The sequence below is a fragment of the Oryza sativa genome, chromosome 8 (genome assembly GCF_034140825.1).
Source record: "Oryza sativa Japonica Group chromosome 8, ASM3414082v1".
Classification (NCBI taxonomy): Eukaryota; Viridiplantae; Streptophyta; class Magnoliopsida; order Poales; family Poaceae; genus Oryza; species Oryza sativa.
This window is the reverse complement of record NC_089042.1, coordinates 5702172-5720847: the sequence shown is the minus strand read 5'-3', so window position 1 is coordinate 5720847 and position 18676 is coordinate 5702172. Positions and strand designations below refer to the sequence as shown.

Sequence of the window (18676 nt, the reverse complement as noted above, 5' to 3'; positions counted from 1 at the left end):
TAGGTCGTATCAAGTATACATATGTAGTGGTTCGTCTCCTACCGGCGGCCCTCGGCGGTTGCGCCGCCGCTGCACTTTCTTTTTTAGGGGTAAGTTCTGAACTTCTGATTGAATCCAGCAACCACAGCATCATTCCGCATATTCAGTTATAGCATTTCATTTTGGAATTCGATCAGTTGCAACCATTCGAGCAAATAGCACTGGTGGCGGCGGTGTGGTGGTCCATCAGCATATGTTTATTTTTAAAGACTTTGTGAAAGTGGGTGCCAATCTATATTAAATCTTGCCATCCCATAGGCCTTTAAAAAGAAAAAGAATCTTGCCATTTTATATGAACCGCCATATTACCTACTCTAGTTAAATACGAATCCACCACCTTTTTTTTTTTGCGGGGACGAATCCACCACCTTGACTTGACAAGGCTCGATGGCTCGAAGAAACTGCTGTAGTTTCTTGCGATCTCTTGCGCCGATTTCAGCTTCGCGTTTATAAGTAAGTTGTTGATTAGCTTCTCTCTCCCCAGCCTTTCTCTTGATATTTCATATCGGTTTTTACATGAGTTTTCTTTTTCTCTAAAAAACTGTGCATAGGATTCATTTTCCTTCTCGATTACAGTCCGTAGAACAGATTGCCTTGGATTTGCTCATGCCGCGTACCTTGCGTGTAATTGAAACGGCAGAGAAGCTATTCAGAAAGGCATGGTTGATTTCATAGGGTATCACAAGAATTGTTCAGTTCCCAATTCCCTCTAGGAATCTAAGAAATTTCTTGCATTCCAACCGGGGCTGAAAAGAAATGGAGAACCAGTCAGGTCAAGCTCAGGACGGCATGGCCGATCAAAGATTTCGCAGCTGGCTGACAGAACAATTTAACACGCAGCCGTATGCCGGCTCTTCTTCCAACTTAGCAGTAATGCAGATGCAGGTTCTGCCATCTCACACAACTTCTCAGATCATAGACACACACCCACCTGAATATGATGGCTACAACTGGAGAATTTGTGGGCAGAAAGTAGTTCAGGGTGGGTGCCATCAGAAATTCTACTATGAATGTTCTCAAGCAAACTGCGGTGCCGAGAAATCCGTGACACGCTCCGCAGATGGACAGATCAAGAAAACAGTATGTAAGGGCAGTCACAACCATCCACTCTCATCAGAAAGGGTGTTTGGAGAAGGTTCAGCTACGCTGGATGCAATCCCTGTTGGTGAGATATTACAGGCAGCAGGGGTTATCAGGCCTTCAGTTGCAATGCCTATGAATGAGGAGGAAGATGAGCTACAATCTGGTTTGGGTGACAGCGAGGAAGATGATGCTAATGAAGCAAGAGTTGATGGTGACGGTGCTGCTGCTGATGCCAATGCAATAGAAAGGTGCTCAATTTAACTGAATTTTTGTTACTTCCATAGTTTGATTTTTACAAGGTCCAGTGCATAAATTGGGTATTTCTGCTGGACAGACATGGTGCAGCTCAAGATATCACCGCTCAAACTGCAACTGAGGTTGATGTTACGGGTAACGGCTGTCAGCAACGTAAGAATTATTGCCGAAGGTAATCCCAGTGACTCACGAGCTGCTGCTCTCTATGACTTTCTTCTTTCCCTCTATTTTTAGTTTCACTCTTGGACATAAACCAAAGTACATGAAATGGTACTACGATAGTGTTTACACCCAAATTTGGCTCCTAAGCTCAAAATAAGGAAAATTACCCAGATTTTGGAAAGTCGTCGGTTTCCTCCACTAGGCCGGTCTAACCGCCGTGTATGGGCCGGTTAGACCGAGGCTTGAGGGACGGTCTGACCGGCGGCATGTGGCCACCAACTGAGTCCGAGCCCGAGTAAGTTTTCGTCGGGTCTCAGGTTTCCTTGCTTGGGAAGGTATGTTTCGGGTTTCCATTGGTTTCTACCCCGAATTGGACGTGGAGGAGGACTTGTAGGAGGCAAGACCAACCCCTATTTAAGGGAAAAGGCCGGTTCGATTGAGATGGATCTCTCCCTCAACAATCTCTACAATCGAATCGTTCTTTTACTTTTCAGCCATGTTTTCTACTTTACCCTAGTTTAGTCCATCTTTGTCGATTTGCACCATAAATCGTCCGCCGTCATTGCGAGAGTGCGATTACCCCTTTGTAGGTTTGTCCTGTAAACCTTTCGTTCGCCCACGAGACGGGTAGTTATCCTCATATCGATCTAAATCGGCCTAGAGGCTGTTTTTGATCTCTAAATCGGCTCTGCTAGCCGGTTTAGCTTTTCTTTCTACAAAACCCATCTTGATTTGGCGTTTGGCTAGATCGGGGTGGTTGGCGACTCTATATTACCGCAAGGCGTTTAGGTGTCCCGATCGTGATTGTCTTCTTGCCAAAAAAGTTGCCAACATATAGCATATGAATGGAAGTTCATTATAGTGATGTCATGAGATGCATTAACTTGTATGATCCAGTTAATGAATGGCCCTATTTGCATTGCTAAACCATCAGAATAAGAGCTATCATGAATTATGTTATATATCGTTGTTGTCTTTGTGTGTGAATCTTTCCAGGTAAAGAAATAGCAACCTGACAATTTCTTTTCAAATTTAATGTGGCATATATGGCATCTCTTAAGTAGAATTTCCATGAGTTTTTTTTATATTGACAACTATGGGAGCAAAACTATGGAGCTGGGTAATTCATGGTGTTCATGCTCTAGTTTTGAATGGCATAACCAAATAACTACTCTTAATGGCTATTCTTTCTTATTTGAACATTTAAGTTCTTAGATTGAGCAAAACATTGCACTCTTTATGTATAGTCTAGAACATTTTTTTAGATAATGGATTATATTAAACCCGGCCTCTACACCTTGTGAGGGTGTACACAGCCAAAACCATAGTCACGACTCACGAGTACATAAGACTCCTCCAATTACATAGGAACACACAAATAAAAGTTTAACAAATGATTAAAGAGGAATAAAGGCTAAGCTTCAATTCTTCTTCAAAAATTCCATCCAAAGGTAGAAAAGAACTCCATAACTCGCTTCTCCAGAATTCTGCAGTTGACTTGAACTTCCTCTCCAACTTTTTTAAGAAGCAAAGACCAAAGCCTTCCTCAATGAGTTGCCTTGAATATTACCCGTAAGAAAGAAATATGATTAATTGTAGCCGTTTAAGACTATGTCATTCGTACTAAGCCACAAAGCCCAACAAATTGCTGCCCTCCCAAGTTTGTCTTTTGAGTTTAGGTTCAAAACCATTCAACCAATTACCAAACATATGAGCGCAACTTCTGGGTTGTCTAATCTCGAAAGTAAAATAAACCGCACTCCATATGTATCTAGCCATTGTACAATCAAAGAAAAGGTGTTGTATCGACTTATCAGAGCTACAAAAGCTACATAGTAAGCTACCCTTCCATATTCTCTTAGCTAGATTATCCTTTGTTAGAATCACCCCCTTTTTCAGATACCATAGGAAAATCTTAATCTTTAATGGAATTCTTAGCTTCCAAATTAAAGATTTCCTAGGTATTACTCCATTAAACATAAGTAACTTATGCATAGAGTTTACGGTGAACAACCCTTCTTTATTAATTTTCCATATGAATTGGTCATGTTCACTTGTCAAATTAACATTAGCCACTTTCGAGACAATGACATACCAATTTTCCAAGTTTTTCCCAACTATCGCTCTTCTAAAGGACACATTCAACGGTATCGTTTCCAAAACCTTAGCAACTACTGTATTCTTATTCTAAACTAGGTTGTACAAATTAGGAAATTCTTTCTCAAGAAATTTGTTTCCCATCCAACAATCCTCCCAAAATCTAACGTGTTTCCCATTTCTCACTTTAAAGTGTCCAAGTAGTTGGAAGGATTCTTTTGCTGTCATGAGACTAGCCCAGAAATGAGAATCTCTTTGTTGCTTTTGAACCTATAGAATGTTTTTTTTTTGCCAAATATTTTTCCAAAGCAAATTTTTCCTAATTCCCTCTTCATTGATTAACTTAAAGATCCATTTACTAAGCATACACTTATTTTGAATCTCTAGGTTCTGAATCCCTAAACCTCCACACTCCTTGGGTTTGCAAAGTCACTCCATTTTGGCCAGCATATACTTCTTTTTCTGTTCATCACATTGCCAAAAAAAATCTGGATATATAATAGTCTAGTTTCTTTAAGATACCTCTAGCATATACATCGCTAGATTGCTTAGCACTGAATTGATGAGGACTAACCTCCCTCCTGTTGACAAAAACTTTCCCTTCCAACTACTGAGCTTATACAGTTTGGAACATTATGCAAGTTATTTATTAAAAGAAGTTAAGAAAGTTGTTCACCTGAGAATTAATTTTAAAATTACTTATATAGACAATCGGTTAACCTATTATGCTTTCTATAAAAGCAGGGCTCAAAAAGCCTTTTATCTAAAAAAAACAATTGGTTAACCTTGTAGACACAGTCTCTCTCTTTTGTCACTGGTTAGTATCAGTACTGCCTTATACAATGCTTTTCCCTTTTGCCTAAAAGCGTTGGACCTTTTTCTCTTTTTGTGGTCTATGAAACTTCCCTTCTCAATGGAATGATTTGCATGCTTTTGACTTCTATTTCCGACGACTGATCTCTGATGCCAGTGAAAATAGAAGATCAAAGTCCAAGGTATGGAAGGAATTTACAGCTGTGTTAAGTGTTGGAAAAATTCAAAGTGCAGAATGTAAGCATTGTAAAAAGTGCCTTAGTGGAAAAAGTTCTGGAGGAACAAGCCACCTGCGTCGACATCTAAAGATATGTCCTGGACAATGCAGAGATACTAGGATACAGCAAAAATGGTCATCTTCAAGACTTGATTCATCTGATGCAAATAACTGGGAATTTGATCAGGAAACATCTCTTGAGTTGCTTACAAGGGCTTTAGTCTCCAACCTTTGCCCGTTTTCAGTGACAACCAGTGCAAATTTTAGGAAGTTTTTTGCTGGCATCTGTCCTACATATAATATTGTGCCACAGGCTGCAATTGAAGAGAAGTTCCTCAGCATTTTTCAGAATGAAAAGATGAAGCTAAAAGAGGAAATAGCACTTAAACCTGGAGGAGTTTTCTTATCCGTAACAAGGTGGGCCCCTGAATGTAAACAATTCCTCTGTTTCACTGTACATTTTATTGACAAGGAGTGGAAGTTGAATAGAAAGATCATAAGATTCCAATTTTCTGGAGATGAGGCCCTTGAAGCTGAGCACTATGTCAGTATTCTGTCCAACTGGAAGTCCTTCTCGAATATAAGAAATGCAAGCTATGAATATGGTACTGAAAAGACTAACAAGGCTCTAATAAAAGCAGCAGTCCAAGATTGGAATCTTGAGAAGAAGCTTTTAGGAATTGCATTGCCAACGAATATAGGTAATGAAGTTATATTGGATTTGGAGGAGACTATGACAGCAGCAGGACAGAATTTCCTTCTTGCTAAATATAAGTTATTAATTGTGCCTTGTATGATAAACGCGCTTCATGGCTTGTTTGGTTATACTCTTGAAAGATACGTCCTGGAAGCAAGTCGGGAATGGTTTGAGTACATGACATGCTCAGCAATTCGTCTGGAAAAATACAAGGAAATTTTGTTGCGCCTGCACCTAAGCCAACCATCTTTTGGTTCACAGAAATGGCATTTGACTTACTACTTATTTGAGGCTGCTTTGCAGTTTGTAAAAGAATTCCCAAACCCTGACGCGGCGCATTTGAAAATGTTTCTACGGAAACCATTTCCTGAAAGACTAGAAGCAACAAAAAACTTTTGTGATCTTGCAAGGCCAATTTACCATGCAATTGATGTACTTTCCAGACAGAACGTGGCTTTCAACTCACATTTTCATGTAATTTGGAGTTTGGGAACAGTTCTGAAGGAATCATCCAAAAAGATAAACATTAAGCGCATCATCGATATTGATGATATGCTGAAAAAATTTGACAATCTATGGAGAAAATGCTACGTGTGGTTGTCTTTGGCTGTTGTTCTAGATCCCAGGTTCAAATTAAGGTATCTTGAACAGTGTTTCAAACAAGCTTTCGGTACTGGTGCCAAATTGTGCATCCTGGAAGTGCGTGGAAAGATTTATGAGCTCTTTCTTCAATACTCCTGTAATGCTGATCAGCAAAGTGGTGAACTAGTTAATCATTGGAACAATGACTTACAGATGGATAGAGATGGTAATGATTCATTACATGGCACCGATCAAAATGACATTGGGCAATCGGCACTCGGGGAATTCAGAGAACTGACTTTGTACCTTGAAGGGGGACTTTGTCCTCAAAATGAACAATTTGATATCCTGAAATGGTGGAAGGATAATGCGTTGACGTATCCAACTCTTGCTAGGCTTGCACGCGACATTTTAGCAATACCTGGAAGTGCGGTTTCTGCTGAGTCTGCTTTCGACGAAACTGATGAACGGGTGAGCCTTTTCAATCGAAAGCTTAGTCCTGAGATAGTGGAAGCCCTCATCTGCACTCAGGATTGGATAAAATCCTCAGGTACAGTGCAGCTATATACTTCATATCATTCAACATGTAGTGAACCTAGTATTTAGTATTGCTGACTGTAACTGTGATGTTCCTGCCTGTTGGTTAACAGAAACAGGTGATGAAAACGGTGGAAGCTGAAATACATCTATGGTTAGTTCGCTATCTTCATTTCTGCATACTCTCAGCAGATCTCGCAGTCAATTGAGCCTTCCACTTGGATGATTTGGAAGGAACGGAATGTCAGATCTTCGAAAATACGATCAGGCCACTGGTCTTGCTATTTTCAGCTATATATCATGGAGGAGTTGTCAGTAGATACTTTTATACTTGGTTTTGAGCCAAGAACTATGTAATTTTTTTGATATGGAAGCTTTATTAAAACTCAGTCAAATACACCAAGATGAATGTAATAAGGGGCTCTAGCTTGTGTTTAACCAAAGGGCGGATTTTAACCATCATCTAAAAAACAAGAACTGTGGGTGTGGCATGTCAAGAAGCTGCACTCTCCTTCCTAGCTTGAGCTTTAGTGTCTTTTCTCGGATTTGTGTAGAGTTGCCCTGTCGGCAGTGACTGTAGTAGTCAACGGCTACAATAAACTTTGTTGTAGTTTTTCCATGTTGTGGTTTCTTTAATTTCTCTCTTAATATAATTTTACCTTCGCCGGACCAGAGAAAAAGAAGAAATTACTTCAATTTGGAACAACGATTACTGCTGATTATATAGCATACAAATGCAAGATATGAAAGCTACTGTCGCATGTATTACTCTTTTCCCAGAGAGCACTAATTGACTCGTTGCATCCACAAGAGGTTTTACCATCCATATATAGAAGACTGAACATGTTCTTCATATGCTCATTGGCAATGGCTCGTCGCTGTACAACGTTTTTCTTTGTCGTAAGAACTAACCGAATCCAGCAACCACAGCGTTTTTACCAGGCATAGAAGACTGAACATATTGCACTTTCAGTTATAACATTCAAGCAAAGAGAACTCAACAAATCGTTCGAGGAAGAAGCCAACCTCAAGCTAGAGGGAAATAACTAAAATCATTCCACTAGATCAGATCATTCTCGCATTCAGGTAGCCATATATACTTAGTTCCAATGTACTCAAAAGAAGCATCACATGCTGTACTTCCAGCATGATCAGCGCAGATGCTCTGCACTTCAGAACTCTGCTAAATACAATGTGATAAGCGAAATTATCATGTTGAATAAGATCATAAGATATTATTGGTCCCACCACCGGTGCAGCTTCTTCACGACAGCCTCCCTCTAGCTTCACGTTACTGTGGTCTGGTGGGAAGCCCTGGAGGACATGACATAAACATCAGTTTATGGTTTTTAATCAAGCACCACAAGAGCATCAAGTAAACAAAATGCCTTTCATCAAACAAAAGAAGTAATAATGTACGATGGGAACTGCAACTTCATCAGGGATGCAATTCACAGGAGAAGTATCACTCACAAATGCTGCGAGTCTGACGCACAAAGATATTCTCAATAGGTAAGCCATTAGTCCTGAACAACTGTGCCAACCAATGGACCCTAGCATCATTCATAGAACATTTGATCTTCACCATTTTAAGGTGTGTGCAAACAAATGATCTTCCCACTGCTTTGGTAACTCCTTTCATTGCCTGTATGCTGTAGTAATCCTTTTTGTTTTTGTTTGCAGAAGAAGATAAATTATCAATGGACATGTGCTAAAACTCACGTGTCAAAATATGAAAAATGTGAAGCATCAAGCAACCGATATATTATAATATAAATACACGCACCAATTTAAGTTCAAGGAAAAGCCTCTCCAGATTAGGTGAATGCTGCAAGAATGTAACTAGTGGATCAAAGTCAGCACCCATACACCATTCACCAAGGGACAACGTCTTCAGGTTTCTAAAAGTTGGGCAAGTTTTCAGCGCTCTATTAAGAATCACCTTCATATAGAACATACAAGTAATTTGTTCAGTGCATAGAAATTGAGAAAGCTTTTTTCTTATGTAATGATGAAAATAATTAATGTATCCGCATTAAGGGAAAATGTTATGTAACAGGGAGCAGAAGAAGATTCATAGCTATACCTCTCCACCATCAGCTAATAGCTCCAAAATTTCAGCATTTGATAGGATGTGAAGAACATTATGGCCACCAAGAACTTCATCAAGTCCAATTTGATTATGTTCCTCACCATGCTCTTCATGTTGATTTTCATCATCATAATCATCAATCGGATTATGCCCCTCACAATGCTCTTGACGTTGTTTTTCATCATCATAGTCATCTGCAATCTCACTGTATTCACAGGTATTCGCGTCACTATCATCGTAGTCAGAATCACTCGTGCAACCTTCACCATCATCGCTATTGATTCCATCAATTGCATCCTCATCGAAGTCTTTGTACTGGTAATCAAAACCAGCACATAAAAGTGAATCATCAAGCACAATAGTGCCTGTGGCCAGTGTGAGTTGTCACAATTTGGGGGAAATTGGAGAATGAACAGTTGCTATTGTGTTAGCCCAAAGGGCATATATGAGTACAATAGAGATAGGAAATTACTAATATACCCCTAAACACATAATACTCAACACCCCTGCTCAAATGCAATGTGTATACAATAGCATTGCATTTGAAACTAAACACAAGATAAATGACACACTACTATAAATACAAAGTCCATGTTTGAAGATGTTGTCGAAGCATTGCTCTTGAATGAATTAGAAGAAGAGAAAACCATCCTATCCTCAATGAAGTAGACCTCGAGCCTTCACAAACTGTTCTTCAGCCCTTAGTACCAAAAGCCTTCACAAACTGTTCTTTGGCTCTTCACTGATTCAGAGACGGTGATGATGACGAGATGAAGGACCTTCACAAACTGTTCTTCGGCCCTTCAATGATTGATGATGATGTCAACTCCGATGGGGAGCTGGTGATATGACAAAGATCAGCTCCGACGTGGAGCTTCTGGTGATGATAGAAGGCTAACTTCGACATGGAGCGAGCGAGATAGTGATAATGATTGACAAGCATGACTTCGACGAACCGATGGACTTTGATGGACTTGATAGGAAACATAGGAAATTGATTTGTAGATGACATTGATATACTAGCAAATGACTTAGGATACTAGCAAAAGACATAAGAGAACAATTGATGCAGATGACAAGAAGCAATATCAAAATCAAAAGGACATGCACAGGGCTGTGCCTTGGTTTTCTGTTGCCTATCTCAAACTGAAGCACAATGATATGTTTGCAAGACCAAAGGATATTAATTGACTTGTTGATGGCAGCAGTAAGCAAGCATAGCAAACACAAAATAGATCTGTTGATGGAACAATTCAACAATCAAGATAGTTGAGACTATGGATGGCTTCACAAATCCGGCAAGAGCAGAGGCCGGCTGCATGATGAGGGAAGCATAACTCGATATGGGCTTCTCTACTGCTATTTGTTGATGTTTGAATATGGAACAAGGTGGATCTGCATGACACTTGCAAATTGCTGTCGCTGCTACTTGATATTAGGGAAGACGATGGCTTGTTGCTGTTAAGTCCAGTAACCAGTCTCCAAGCATCTATGTGGAGAAGCAGAGAGAACAGAGCAGGCTAGACCAAGAGGACCAGGACCTTGACCTGTGCGGCGACGATGCAGATGGTCACGCGCGCAGGCGGCGGACGGAAAGCTGGACGACTGACATGGGAGGAGGACGGCGCTGGCGGCGATGAAGAGAGCGCCGCGACCGGCCAATGGGAATGCGGCGACAACGACGAGCCACGGCGAGACGCGACGACAAGATCCGCGACGAGTACGGCCTGGCTACGACTGACGTGGTGACGAAGAACTGGATCTGAATGCTTGTTCATGCATCCGCTGCTTGCTTGTGGATTTGATTGCTTGATGCTGCTTGTTGCTTGTGCTGACTGGATCTGCTTGCTGCTTGTGGACGAACGACGAAACGATTGGCTGCCACGATTGACGGCTCGACGGTGGTGGACGACGAAGCTGACGAGGATGTGCACGGATTGGATGGGCTCGCCGGTGGCGAGCTGCCACCGGCGTGCCGGCGTGGACTCCGGATCGACGTTAGGGTTTGATCCCTTGCTCTTGCTCTGATACCATGTCACAATTTAGGGGAAATTGGAGAATGAACAGTTACTATTGTGTTAGCCCAAAGGGCATATATGAGTACAATAGAGATAGGAAATTACTAATATACCCCTAAACACATAATACTCAACATGAGTGACCCTATATCCTCGAACAAGGGAGCTCGGTGGTATGGCTTGATGCAGCGCAGAGCCGCAGAGACACGAGGTTCGGAGCAGCAATGGTGACATCTGCCATGATCCTGCACTTCACCATGGTCAAGCTCTTGAGAGAGGTGGATGAAATCTCATGGCCGTGCAGAGAACATTTCTTGAGCTCTAGAATTTCCAAAGCAGGGCACTGAGAAGAGAGCTGCATTAGCGTCGTGTTCCACAGTAAAGAACCAGACAGCTTCAGGTGTTTGAGGTGGCAGGAGATGATGGGGACGAAGCCCAGGTTAAAGAACGCCTCATCCATTGGATGGTCGGTAAGCTGGATCACCCGAGCTCTCCGCTTGATGGCGGCACGGATCCACGTCTGGACATCTGAAGTGGTGTAATCCTCCTCCCCTTCGCCGTCGGGGCTGGACATCACCCGGAGAATGTCCACCGGCGCTGACACCTCCCGCTCGAACAGCAACCGGTAGGCGAACCTGGCGAGCCGCTCCGGCGGCGGAAGGTGGCCTCCGCCGCCCCAGACGCCGGAGGTCGACGCAGGGCGCGGAGGCCCAGAGGTGGCGCCAGCGGCGGGAGAGCACGCAGGTGCGCGCCACCTCCCACGCCCGCAGGAACGACATGACGTGGTGCAGGACCGCGTCGGGGAGGGCGCTGAGCCGGTCTTCCGCAGCGCCGCCCCCGCGGGACGGCTTGGCTTTCTTCGGGGGCATTTCGTCGAACACATGTCCCGCGCGCCGCCTCCCGCTCATCTTTTTGGTCACTTTCTTTGCGTCGGGAATTTGAAACGAAATCAATCTCTGGAGAAGAAGGTTGCGGTGGCTGGGGAAGGGAGGGGAGGGGAAGGAAATTGAGCTTACTAGGTTTGACTCGTCGGAAAAGATGGCGAGTTCTCGCCGCTTCAATCCCGGCGGTCGCCGCCTCGCCGGGGCAGGAGAAGAGAAGATCAAATGTGTTGGCGATGGCCGATGAGCCGCTCCTGGGCTCTAAAAAATGAAAACTAACGAAATAGATAAGCGAGCCAATATGGGCCCTCTATTCTAGGCCCAAATGCTTAACCAGGCCGTTCTTCACCACACGGCTTAAATGTCTGGGCATTCACAGGAGTACGTATAGCTTTAAATCCCTCCGATTTTTATTACGAATAAGTACACTTTTCGTCCCTCAACTCATGGCCGTGTATGAATAGCTTCCCTCAACCGTAAAACCGAGTATAACCCTTCCCTAACTCTGAAAACCGTTGCAAATCAACTCCCCGGACGATTTTGGAAGTGGTTTATTCCTACGTGGCAATTGACTTGCTTAGGTGGTAGTTGACTTGCTAAGTCATCCAGCGGGACCCACATGTCAGCAATCTCCTGTTAGACTTAATCTTGTTGTTTATTGTGTGAGTTGTGATTAGTGCGTGCATGAGTTAGCTTGATCAAGAAAATCCATGATCTGCATGTAAGTGCTTGCATGTAGGAAGCTATAGGTGGATATCGGCTGGGAGTAGTGGCCAAGTCAAGTAGCTTGAGTAGTGGCATGGATTGTGGATCAGTTAGCTGTGTTGCATGTGTGTTAGTGCATTTGCATGCAAGGAGATATGGCCTGCATGCATAGAGACGTGATTAGTGGTTAATTAGTGGCTAAGTCATGTGACTGGTGGCCGGTTAGTGTGGAAAAAACGTGGCTAGTGTGCTGCTGCGCGTGTGTGCTATTTAAGCATGTAATCAGTGTGTGATTAATGTGTGGAGAATAGAAAGTGAAGTGTGTGGTGGTTCACTGGTGTGTAGTGACAAGAAATTTCCTTGCGTCTCTTTGTTTCATTGCGTGCTGTTCATCTTCTTCCTCTGTCATTGCCTCCTCTGTATGTGTGTGTTTCATCGAGTGAAAGAGAGAGAGAGAGAGAGAGAGCTGTGTGTGTGCAAGTGAGTGTTTGGGCTAACATCTCCACCTCATCTCATCTTCTCCCTCACCATGATTCCCTTCAAAAAACGGGAAAGGAAAAAATCAAGAAGCGGAGGCGAGGGCGCGAGGCGATAGAATCGAGCAGCAAGATCAACGGCAAGACAAGTAGCACATGGTGGTTGCCGAATTCAGAGAAGACGCCGGCGATCACGCGAAACAAGAAAGGGGAACGAACAGAACACGAGCAAACAGCAAACAAGCTAGCGGAGTTCTTCTAGCGTGCGCGCGACGCGGAGAGGGTGTCCGCCATGCGCAGCTGCGGGCAACGCCGCCGTCGTCCCCGTGCCGGAGCCTCTCCGTCCTCATGCTGCACTGCTGCAGCACAACCCAGCGCTCGGCGACAACCCCAGTGGCTTCCTTCTCGGACGGCCGGCGAGCTTCTTCTGCGCGCGGACGGCCGGCGAGCTCCTCCCCTGCGCGCGGCCAGCCGGCGAGCTCCTCCCCCGCGCGCTGCCGGTCGACGAGATCCTCCTCGCGTGAGGACGGCCGGCGAGATCATCCCCACGTGCGGACGGCCGGCGAGCTCCTCCCCCGTGCGCGGCCCCCGACTTGGAGGGGCTACCTCGTCCTCCACGACCCCTTCTCAGACAATGCCCTGGCGCCCTCCGGCCTCCTCTGCGTGCTCGAGCCGAGCCGCTCCCCCCGCGCGCGCGGCGCGGCTAGCCGACGAGCTCGTCCCCCGTGCGCCGTCGTTGCCGCCCTGCTGATAGAAGGTGAGAAGAGGAAGATATGAAAGAGAAAGAGGGGAAGAGATGAGGGAGAAGATGAGATGAGGTGGAGACTGCTGACATGTGGGTCCCGCTGGATGACTTAGCAAGTCAACTACCACATAAGCAAGTCAATTGCCACGTAGGACAAAACCGCTTCTAAAACCGCCGGGGAGTTGATTTGCAACGGTTTTCAGAGTTGGGGGATATACCCGGTTTTGCGGTTGAGGGATGCTATTCATGTACGGCCATGAGTTGAGGGAAGGAAAGTGGACTTATTCCTTTTTAATATGACGGACTGTATTTTTTTCAGATAATGATATGACGAACTGTATGATTTCATCAACCGTAAAATCGTAAATCCGTTCCGTCCCCGTCCATCATATATCTGAACAAAACGTACGATGCCAAATTAGCAAAGCTTACTCCCTCCGTCCAAAAAAAACTTAACCTAGTCAGATTCATCCTCTTAGAAGAGGTCACATCCCCTCCTAAGTTAGTCATACATTCGATAACCGGTGACCTGACCAAGTCTCATGTTGGTCCGTACTCTGTATATACTGATCAAGTGATAAAGCTATGTCCCATTGGCACGCGTCTGAAAAAATATTCTGGATTCATTTGATACCATGACATTGGCACAGATCTTTCGGAAATATGAGCAGAGGCTACGGATTTGTAATAGTTTGGTCGTAGCCTCGTAGAGTTGCCCTTTCGGCAGTGACCGTAGTAGTCAAGGGCTACAATAAACTTTGGGTGTTCACACTAAAATTGGAAGTTTGATTGAAATTGAAATGATGTGACGAAAAAATTGAAAGTTTGTGTGTATAGAGAAGTTATGTGATAGAAAAGTTGAAAGTTTGAAAAAATATTTTGGAACTAAACACAGCGTTTGTTGTACTTTGGTTTCCATGTTGTGGTTTCTCTCTCTCTCTTCATAAAATTCTGGCCGGTTTTATCTTCGCTGGACTGTCTAAAAAGATGAGATTGATACTTCTACTTCTGATTCGGAACGACGATTACTGCTGAGTGCTGATTATATAGCATACTAATGCAACATATGAAAACTACTGTTGCATGTATTACTATTTTTTTTCCCAGAGAGAACTAATTGACTTGTTGCATCCACAGGGGCTTTACCATCCATGCAAGACTGGACATGTCTTTCATATGCGCATTGGTAATGGCTCGTCGCTGTACAAAGTTTTTATGTCACAAGTATCGAATCCAGCAACCACAGCGTTTTTACCACACATAGAAGATTGAACATATTACACTTTCAGTTATAGCATTAAGCAAAAAGAACTCGTCAAATCGTTTCAGGAAGAAGCCGACCTCAAGCTAGAGATAACATAGCTAAAATCATTCCACTAGATAAGATCATTTTCGCGTTAAGGTAGCCATATATACATAGTTCCAATGCACTCAAAAGAAGCATCACATATTCTGTAATCCCAGCATGATCAGTGCAGATGCTTACCCTTCAGAACCCTGCTAAATACAATGTGATAAAGCGAAATTATCATATTGAACAAGATCATAAGATATTATTGGTCCCACCCTCTAGCTTCACATTACCATGGTCTGGCGGGAAGGCCTGGAGGATATGTCAGAAAACAAAACATATTAGTTTATGGTTTTCGATCATGCACCACAAAGAACATCAAGTGAACCAAATGCTTTCCATCTAACAAAAACAGTAATAATGTATGACGGTACTGCAACTTCATCAGAGATGAGAGTTACAAGAGAAGTATCACTCACAAGTGCTGCTAGTCTGACGCACAAAGATATTCTCAATGGGTACGCCGTTAGTCCTGAACAACTGTGCCAACCAATGGACTCTCACATCATCAATAGAGCATTTGATCTTTACCATTTTAAGGTGTGTGCAAGCAAATGAGCATCCCTTTGGTTTGGTACCTTCTTTCATTGCCTGTGTGTTGTCATAATCCTTTTTTTTGGATTGCAGAAGAAGATAATTATTAGTGAATATGTGCTATAATTGATTTGTCGAAATATGAAAAGTGTAAAGCATCAAGCAAATTCGACAGATATAAATATATGTACCAATTTAAGTTCAAGGAAAAGCTTCTCCAGATTTGGTGAATGCTGCAGGAAGGAAATTAATGGACCGAAGTCAGCACCCATACACCATTCACCAAGGGACAATGTCTTCAGGTTACTAAAAGTTGGGCATGTTTTCAGCTCCCTATTCAGAATCACCTTCATATGGCACACACAGATGAATTAGTTCAGCGTTTAGAAAAGGTAAAGAATAGCTTGGTGCTATACTACCAAGGACCAGCACCGTTCAGTAAAAATGCAAATTTATTTCTGGTATAAAAATGTGTAGGAATAGTGTGAAGATACACATATGTAAATTCCATGTGTATCCAACTGTTGCAATCACAAAAGTTCAGCTCACAGCAATGAAAAAAAAAACCACCTTTCTAATACGAATTTCACAGAACAACACCTGTGCTTAAATATGTGATTATGCAAAATTAAAACTTAGTAACTCTTTAGTAGTTAGTAGATACGTTCTAAAGAAAATGACAAAAAAAAAAACTGTCAGCAGCCTACACATTTTTATTATACAATAACTTTACTTCGTAAAATTTGATTACACTCAAGTGCAATACTCCTACGGAGGTTTGACGAAGTTGAGAAAGGTATTTGTGTCTGCAATGCAAATAACTGATGAATCCATATTAAGGGGTATTGCCACATAGCAGAAGATTCGTAACTATACCTCTCCAGCATCAGCTAATAGCTCCAAACTTCTAGCATTCGATAGGCTGTGAAGAACATTATCACCACCTAGAACTTTACCACCATTGAATTTCTTCTTGCGATAGCCCCTATATGGTCTGGCTTTATACCTGTGATCATAGCCATGATAGTTGCCTTTGCTTCGATTATGTACCTCATCATGCTCTACAAGCTGTTTTTCATCATCATAGTTGTTTGCAATCTCACTGTATTCACAGGTACTTGCATCACTGACAGCATCACTGTCGTAGTCAGAATCATTCAAGGAACCTTCACCGTCTTCGCTACCGTTTCCTTCGATCGCATCCTCATCGATGTCTTCATACTCGTATTCATAACCAGCATATAGAAACGAATCATCAAGCACGATAGTGGCTGCATCCAGTGTGAGTGACCCCACATTCTCAAACAAGGGAGCACGGTGGTATGGCGTGACGCAGCACAGCGATACGAGGTTCGGAGCAGCGATGGTGAAGCCCTCCATGATCCTGCACTCGACAATGGTCAAGATCTTGAGAGAGGCAGATGATATCTGATGGCCATCCAGATAGCAGCCTTTGAGCTCTAGAACTTCCAATGAAGGGCACTGAGAAGAGAGCTGCATTAGTGTCCTTTGTCGAAACAAGTAGCCAGACAGCTTCAGGTGTTTGAGGTGGCAGGAGATGATGGGGACATGGTCGAAGTTACTAAATGCCTCGTCCTTCGGATGGTGAGAAATATGGATCACCTGGGCTCTCCGCTCGATGGCAGCACGGATCCACGCATCGACATCGCAAGTGGAGTAATCCTCCACCTCGGGGTCGCACACGGGGCTGGACAGCACCCGGAGAGTGTCCACCGGCGCGGACACGTCCCGCTCGAGCAAGAAGCGGTAGGCGAACTTGGCGAACTCCTCCGGGTGTGGGAGGTGGCCTCCGCCGCGCCAGACGCGGAGGTCGACGCAGGGCGCGGAGGCCCAGAGGTGGCGCCAGCGGCGGGCGAGCACGCAGGTGCGCGCCACCTCCTACGCCCGCAGGAACGACATGACGTGGTGCAGCAGCGCGTCCGGGAGGGCGCTGAGGCGGTCGCCGGCGCCGGCGCCGGCGGACAGCTTGGCTTTCTTCGGAGGCATTTCGTCGAACACATGTCCTGCGCGGGGCCTCCCGCTCATCTTGCGCCAGGAATTTGCAAGAAGATGAGTCCCTCGAGAATATTGCGTTGCAGGGGAGGAGATGGGAATTGAACTCACCGGAAAATTTCGTCCGATCGACGGTGAGTTCTTGCCGTTTCAGAGCCGGCGGCGGTTGCCGGCACGGGGGAAGGCGGCCGACGGCGGTTGGAGAAGATGACTATGAGCCGCTAAAAGATTAAAAAAATAAAAGGAAAACCCTAAATACCGAAACTGCGAGTGGGCCCCGGTTGGAATCAAGATCAAGTGTAGTTAGTACAGTGACTGCAAGTTAAGCAGTCATATCCATTTACAACCGTTGGATCAAGCTGATGAACGGCATAAGCTACAGAACATGCTACAGTGCGCAACAGGACTTTATGTGCGTGCTACAGTACCCTGGCCGAATCTGAGCTTTTCTTATTTGATCTAACGGTGAGGCAACGACTGCTAAAGTTGCAGTCCCTATTACAACTGCAGGGGGTCCTGATCCCACCGGTTGCAAGATTTTTTTTTATTTTTTATTTTTCTTTATCTTTATCTCTACTATTATAAAAATTAATGATGTTATTCTTAAAATATTCGTACGTCGTCAATTTTTCTTGTCTCCCGATCCGATTCTGTTCCAGTTTGCTTATTCGGTTAATTACCGAGAAGAAATAAAAGTATTACAAGTATCGGATAGATTAACATATAACGGACAACGAGCGGGCTGAAATCATCGAGGCTTGCATGGCCCCGGCCCAAGTAATGTATAATTTCTTTTACTAGAAAAGTAACTTGTGTAATGACTAGCCATAATCTTCCAAATGTGATAGGCCATAGAGTAAGTTATTAGGTAATAAATAGTTATAGTTATTATGTATAACTAAATCTATCTATACCTAATATTTTTCCATATATCTCTTCCCACGCGATCCCATGTGTGCAGCGCGCCTCCGCCCCGCCCGTGCCAAACCCTAGCGTTGTCGCGACGTCGATCTGCTTCTCCCATGTATTTCCTCCTCTAATTGATTGCAAAAAAAGATTCCTCACTCCTTCCTCATCATTTTTCCTATGATTTTCCCTTTTGATTTAGCTTTAATTTGTCGAATTTAATCTGCATTGAAGATGACCAACCGGTAAGCTTCTCCAGCCTATTATCCCGAGTTATGTGAATTCTCTTCAGTTTTGGGAAAACCGGACAGAGAAGATCGAGTAGATCAAAAGCCCCCATCAATTTTAGGACATCAAAAAAGATTCGATCGGATTTAATGGGGGAGGATTGGCTCCGGCATCATACGGACACGAGATTGTCTTTCGGAGATTGAAAATGGTAGTGGCTATGCAAGCTAGAGGTTGAAAATAGT

At 43.7% G+C, this 18676-nt stretch overlaps 2 protein-coding genes, 1 long non-coding RNA gene and 1 pseudogene across 3 annotated transcripts; 1 reads left to right on the top strand and 3 right to left on the bottom strand.

Annotated features, from left to right (window-relative positions):
- The first annotated feature begins 795 nt into the window (after positions 1-795).
- Positions 796-6624, top strand: LOC4344884 (WRKY transcription factor WRKY24-like). Its single transcript, XM_066303515.1, has 4 exons — positions 796-1370; positions 1457-1549; positions 6341-6495; positions 6596-6624. The coding sequence occupies exons 1-4, from the start codon at positions 796-798 to the stop codon at positions 6622-6624; spliced, it is 852 nt and encodes a 283-aa protein (XP_066159612.1).
- A 914-nt stretch (positions 6625-7538) lies between these two features.
- On the bottom strand, positions 7539-8093 carry LOC112936154 (uncharacterized). Its single transcript, XR_010734593.1, has 2 exons — positions 7956-8093; positions 7539-7796 (listed from the first exon to the last, which is right to left on the bottom strand). It is a non-coding gene; the product is annotated as an uncharacterized lncRNA (long non-coding RNA).
- Positions 8094-10626: 2533 nt separating this feature from the next.
- LOC9270413 (MEIOTIC F-BOX protein MOF-like) lies at positions 10627-11729 on the bottom strand. Its single transcript, XM_015792968.3, is given in 3 exon segments — positions 10627-11256; positions 11258-11511; positions 11609-11729. Coding segments are annotated over 3 exon segments (774 nt in total). The 5' UTR covers positions 11610-11729; the 3' UTR covers positions 10627-10737.
- Positions 11730-14674: 2945 nt separating this feature from the next.
- Positions 14675-17520, bottom strand: LOC4344883 (MEIOTIC F-BOX protein MOF-like; annotated as a pseudogene).
- Positions 17521-18676: the final 1156 nt, after the last annotated feature.